Here is a 6310-nt window from a genome sequence, read left to right on the forward strand (position 1 = left end):
AATAAATAAGGACGTTTAGTAGAGTTCATGTAAAATTTATAAAAATAATGTTTGCCTTTTATAAGCTTTTTCTTATATTTTTTTAATAAATTTATAGTTAAACTCATTACGTTAATTCTCATATAATAACAATATGACTTGTAACATCATAATTATAGTGAGATGAAGATAAGAAAAAAAAAGTAGATATTTTTTTGGGACGACAACGACTTGTCTTAGACAAAGAATAAAATATATTGACCAAAAATTAAAAAGGCAAAGAATAAAATACAGGAAATTATAACTCAGAAAGCATGGGACTAGATAGTTTTTTTTTGGCATATCAGCGCAACATAATTATTTATTAGGTTTCGTTAACTTCAACTTTTAGGTTGAATTTAAACATTTATAAGTAAAATTTTGTATAGAAAAAAATTATATTAAAGTTATAAAAGTATAATAATATTTTTTAAATAAAATTTAATTATTTTTATTATCAGTTCTTTATGAGTATGGTAACATTTTCCTTATTTTATTTATTTATTTATTTATTTGACATGGGTGTCATAACAACGACCATGCTTTTACACAAGTCCTAGCAATAGCAACACAACGCACTCTATTATTCTCTTGGACAGGTGTACAAACAAATCCCTGACATGTTTCAGAGTTAGAGGGAATGAAGTTCAGATGATAAGCAAGGCAAGTTCTCTCTCTCTCTCTCTCTCTCTCTGAATATTCTTGTCCTTCCCTGCTTCTTTGTGATCTCATGTCTCTTTCTTGTTCAATTGTTGAATGATGGTGCTGAGCCTGAACAACTTCTGTACTATCAAGTTTCTCTGTTAACTTTTTCGTTGCCAAAATAGTGCTCTTCTCTGCATTCCTTTTCTGTTGGTCGTGTAACTGTCAAGAGAAATTAAGAAAGTTGACTTCGCTGGGATATTTGTTCTCACACACTCACTTCTTCCAAACAACAATGTGAATTTCTATATGGAAATTTTGCACCCCCAGAATGGACATGTTATGTTCCTTTTCTTGCATATGGACACCCGAAGTTTTTATTTTGGCTATTGCATTTGCTATATTGACTCATCAAAGGCTGTTTATTTATCTTGGGTTTTCATGACTCCATGATGCGTTGACATTAATTTTTCTCACTAAGTACGTGTTTTGATTCAAGTTTAAATTGGCATAGATCCACGTTTACTTCAATACGTAACTTTTGCGTTGGATTCATGTTTATAAGTCTTTCAATGTTTCTTAACACACATAAGTTACTTGCAACTTGATCTCTCTGGGAAAAAAAGGCAAAGAAGTTTGCTCTTAATGGATTCGTGATCTTCTATCTTATTCATAAGAAATATAACTATTGTCCTTTTGATCTTGCACTTCTGCATGATTCATGTTTGAAGATGAATGTTCCTTGTGTTTGGGAAGGGGGTATGTGGAAAAAATGTTTTTAATAATGAGAAAAGATAACTTTTTTTCCCATGGATTGATTGATTGATTGATTGATTGGGAAAAAGAAATATGGTTAAGGTTTGACATTCTACAATGATTTTTGAGACGACTCTGGTAACAACTGTTGGACCTGGTGGCCCTACTTTTCCTGTATTCCTTTAGCTTTCATGCTTTTTCAGGTAAATTTGAGGATTGGAAATTTGTTGGTCTGGTAACAGTTTGCTTCTACTATGTTTATTTGCTAGAGATTTGGGATTAACACTTCCATTTATATTGTTTGCAATATGCATAGGTTGCATGCGATGTTCTTAATTTATGTTTTACTAATTCAACAGATGCTTGCCAGGTCCATCAAAAGTTGCTTCTTAAAATAGGTCATCACTCTGATACCAATTAGTAATGGCATCAGCAGAAAAGAGGACACCCTATACAGCTAATTGTTTTACTCAAGATTGCCGGATTCCCCTGAATTCTCTGGATCATCCATCATCAGTTTCAAAAAAATTAGTATCTGATTTGGCTTCTGGTAATTCTATTAGCGATCAAATTCATGCCAATTCAGTTAGCAAACTACATAATTTAAATTCTGATAAGCTACCAAACATGAAATGGTGGCTACATGTGAAAAGTGAATTGGGGGGTGAGGTAAATTATACATCTCAACATCTGAATTCCTACGAGTCTGAGCTTGGTGCAATCTCTACTGAATTTCTTGATGAAAATGTTAAGAGTAGGGGAGATCAATCTGTCAAAGACTTTGATGCTCTTTCTAATTTTGAAAGTGCTAATTTATCTGTTGAGCAGCCATGGCATGCCTCTCCTACGTGTATGAAAAACAACAATACCAGAATGCCAAAAATTGAAACTTCACTGAATACAGATTTACATTTTACTCCTAAGAAGAAAGATCAGGGGGAATTATGTTTTTCAGATAGTCATTTTATGGATTGCGATATTTCAGGTTTCTTGATCTCTGAACTAGGTAAAATGACATCATCTGATCTAAAATCACATTTGATGGAAGATGAGAAAATTGAGCCTTGGTGGCGCACTGCTGGAAAAGATGAGTTAGCTTCCTTGGTTGCTCAGAAATCGCTTGAGCATATAGAGAATTGTGATCTCCCTCATCCCCAGACTAAGCACATTAGACAGAGACCCCCCTACCCAAAGGGTGTTGATAATGATAAGACTCAACCATCATCTTTCAACCACAAAACCAAGACTGGTTCTTCCCTTGGGGATGGTTATCCATCTAGCACATCCTTTTCTGGCTGTTCATTTCAGGATGCAAATAAGCATTTAAGGTATCGCCATAGAGGGATACTTTACAACTTTTATTAAATGTTTTCTGCGGTCTTTGCCATCATTTATTAATTGTAATCTCGTCATGTTTGAAGTATTGAACTTCCAAGTCAAATCTTTTTACTAGGATTAAGGGTTGTTATTTATAGATGCTAACAACATTATGATACCTTATATGTATGTTGTTTACAGTGATCAGTGTCAAAACCTCCGTTTATTTCTGTCTGAGATAGTATACATTCTTTTATAACTCAGATGATTCTGTATCCATTAGTTTAAACGCAAATGAATTGCAGTGTTCGAGTATCACGAGGATACCTCTTCATTATTGTTAACTTGCACAGATTCCAAAGTTATTTTATTTTCTTTATAACTCCAGGATTATTGGAGTTGTGATTTGTGATGATGGTTCTTTCCATCACTTTGCTAGTTGTAATGTGTCGGTGAATTCCCGTGATACCTTGATCAGAGTAGTATTATCGTAATTTTTATACCATGCACCACCAAGTGGGAAGGGTTCCTAGACCCACTTCATTCTAGATCCATCCCACTTTATTTGACAGACTTTTGGCTCTGACTGCTTGCCCTTTTCAGATTTTCTAAAAGTAGTTTTGGTTATCCATCTCATGCTAACAAGGAAGTTGATGACTTACTTATTTAACTGAATTTAAACCTTCTTTAGTAGCTATGATTGATTAAGTTGTATAGATGTATGAAGCTACCAACATGTGATGATTTTTTAAAGCTTTTAGAAATATATGCTGATGCTTCCTACAATCTTTTCAAGCTAAGATTAAAATTGTTTGAAGGATATGTTTTTGCTTCTGACTTGTCATCCCCCTTTTTTACTCTTTGCATTGCACTTGCTGATTTTTAACCACAGTTTTCTGACATCACCCTGATTTGAGTTACAAACCATTTGTTTTATTTTGTATGCCATCATCTTAAATGAAGTGCATAGATTCTATGATATTTTAGACATGCATATTATTGTAAAACATTTTGTAGATAATTCTGTGGTTGCTTAGATGCTACACATTCTTGGAAATTTAAGATACAATGATAGAATTTAATTGTTGTACTAGATTATTAAATTTCTGGCATATGAGACAATATTTTTAATTAAGTAGGAATTTATGATGCATACCAAACACTTCCTTGGGGAGTTTTTTTTTTTTAAAGAGTTTGACAACTTTTACACTGGTGAGTTGAAATTTCTTGATTATTCCATGATCAAGTCATTACCAAACTATGCTCCATATGTACAGTTCTGACGAGAGCAAAGATTCTAGTTCAAGCAACAAAGGTTGGCAAATAAATTCTGAGAACAGTAGCATGGCTGAGCTGTTGAAAGCACTGTGTCATTCTCAAACAAGAGCCAGGGAGGCTGAGAAAGCAGCACAGCGAGCTTACAGTGAGAAGGAGCACATCCTTAGTCTCTTTTTTAGACAGGCGGCACAACTCTTTGCTTACAAGCAGTGGTTCCACGTGCTGCAGCTTGAGAACCTTTGCCTTCAACTCAGAAACAAAAACCAGCCATTGCTAAATCTCTTTCCAGCATACTTACCATGGAACCCTTGCAGTGGAATGCTGCTTAAGAAGGCTCGTAGCAGAGCTAAGAAGATTAATAGAAGAAGATGCGGAATTAGAAAATGTGCCATTGCTTTTGCTATGGGTTTAGGCCTTGCAGGTGCTGGTTTGCTTCTTGGTTGGACCATGGGATGGATGTTTCCTCCATTATAAACAATATCTTGGTTCAGATGTTGACTAACAATTCTATGCTCTTCTGGAATTTGAATTCAGTTGTGCTGATAAGATTTGCAAGAATGTATATATGATGGTATCCATGGTTTCCAATTCCATCATATGTAAATATTCCTACTTACATTCGAGATCTGTTAGTTGTATATATTTAAGAATAAATAGTGTAGAAAGATCCACTAATAGCGTGTTTGGTTTTGCATTAGCATGTATATAGATCCACGTTACTGGTTATAACTTCTAAAATTTACAGGCATTTTAATGTGTTTCCAAAGTTGTTGTTGAAGTACAAAAATAAGGTAATTGGTAGGGACAAGTATAATGTTTGCTCTAAATATCAAATGTACTTAGCTTCTTCCAATATGTCATGTGTAAAAGGCCATAGTCATTAGGATTTGTTGCAATATAAGGTATATGGTTCAGAGATGGCTTCCATTGCCATAGAAGACGCTTTATATTCTTCTTTCAACTATGCCTTTATTATCCTTAGCCTTGACATTTCAGGTTATTATCATGTTCATCTGAAAAAATAGATTTTTTTTAGCTCATCATGTGTTTTTGTTGTTTTCTGCTAATTCTGTCAAGCATGAAATCTTGGTGTATAGATTTTCTACGTTTCAGGTTTAAGGGTATTCGTGCTGTTTGTTAATCAAAACTGAAAAGTTTGATTACCGTCTTCTTTTATTCACCAACTCGGTGCTTTTCCAGGAATATCTCTTTGCTGTGACTTGTGACGTTAAAACACGTGAGAAATGAATTGCATAACTCTAATCGTCCAATCCCTCACATGTTGAAAATTTTCAAGTGTACTTTTCTATGTTCTTCCTCTTTTCTACCCTTTGATCTTATTTAACAATGCAGAATGTCAGTCTTAGAGTTACAAAATCAGTCTTTGCCTTGACTTAACAACTTGAAACATTAAGGATAGTCAATTATATTTAAGTAAAAATGGGGATTCCAGAAAGTAAAAATGTTTCATATATTTAAGATGATTAGAGTAGTGTAGTAGTTAAAATCTTTTGTATAATCCACTTCAAATTTGTGATAACTCATCATGTGCCCAATTTTATTTCATTTTGTGATCCAGAGTCTAGTTAAGTATAATATTGAAAATACTATAATCCAAGAAAAGAATCTCAAGTAGTATTGGCTGTTTTTTTTAAGGGTAATAGATCCAACTTATAAACAGTATTTAGATTTTACTTATAAGTGACCTAGATAAAAGTTGTGAAATATAGGTTGGTAAAAGACAGAGAAGCGTTGAAAATTATTTTAAAAAAATTATGATCGCTTCTAGATGCATTTATTTCGAAAGAAAATGATAGTAGGTTTAAGTAGTTGGCTATAGGTTATGACTTAGAATTGATGCCCATCGACTTTAGGTGCGAGAAATTATGAGCATTGACAAGGACGTAGTGACAATTTTTTTTTTCATCTTATCTTAAACTTGCTCAAATTATGACTAATTTTATTATATAACATCACATTTTCCTTAAGAACTGTCAGTGTAGTATTCTTCAAAAGCTCACAAATTTTCTTGTAGAACAACTCGCTACTTATTACTTGTGTAAATCCTACTACCATATTTTGAAGGGTGAGAATAAAAATTATAAAAACAACGCATATGAAACCATGTTTCCATTCATTTTGCTGTGTCCTGGCTTTGTTTTGTTTAATGTTTTGGTCACTTTGGCCAAAATAATTGTAGGGAACAATCAAACAGCTTAAACAAGGTTTAATACGTGGTTCAAAAACCTGAATTTGAGCCTGCTTTATCTAGTCATAGCACAAAAAGAAAGACAAATGT

At 33.5% G+C, this 6310-nt stretch overlaps 1 protein-coding gene across 4 annotated transcripts; it reads left to right on the top strand.

The window, feature by feature from the left end:
• The first annotated feature begins 577 nt into the window (after positions 1-577).
• Positions 578-4563, top strand: LOC113871991. 4 transcript variants are annotated; one of them, XM_027509126.1, is made up of 3 exons: positions 578-681; positions 1776-2744; positions 4011-4563. In XM_027509126.1, the coding sequence occupies exons 2-3, from the start codon at positions 1840-1842 to the stop codon at positions 4483-4485; spliced, it is 1380 nt and encodes a 459-aa protein (XP_027364927.1). In that variant the 5' UTR covers positions 578-681; positions 1776-1839; the 3' UTR covers positions 4486-4563. The 4 variants fall into 4 exon arrangements, with proteins under 4 accessions (XP_027364927.1, XP_027364953.1, XP_027364937.1 ...); XM_027509152.1 differs by having other exon boundaries at positions 581-681; positions 1787-2744; XM_027509136.1 differs by lacking the exon at positions 578-681 and adding an exon at positions 707-802.
• Positions 4564-6310: the final 1747 nt, after the last annotated feature.

Source organism: Abrus precatorius, unplaced genomic scaffold, assembly GCF_003935025.1.
Source record: "Abrus precatorius isolate BTA unplaced genomic scaffold, Abrus_2018 Scaffold10, whole genome shotgun sequence".
Lineage (NCBI taxonomy): Eukaryota > Viridiplantae > Streptophyta > Magnoliopsida > Fabales > Fabaceae > Abrus > Abrus precatorius.

Bases quoted from the DNA above. Each gene is read 5' to 3' on its own strand.
- LOC113871991 (XM_027509126.1), top strand. From the start codon at position 1,840: ATGGCATCAGCAGAAAAGAGGACACCCTATACAGCTAATTGTTTTACT. The intron at 2,745-4,010 runs GTATCGCCATAG...CCATATGTACAG, and splicing joins GATGCAAATAAGCATTTAAG to TTCTGACGAGAGCAAAGATT.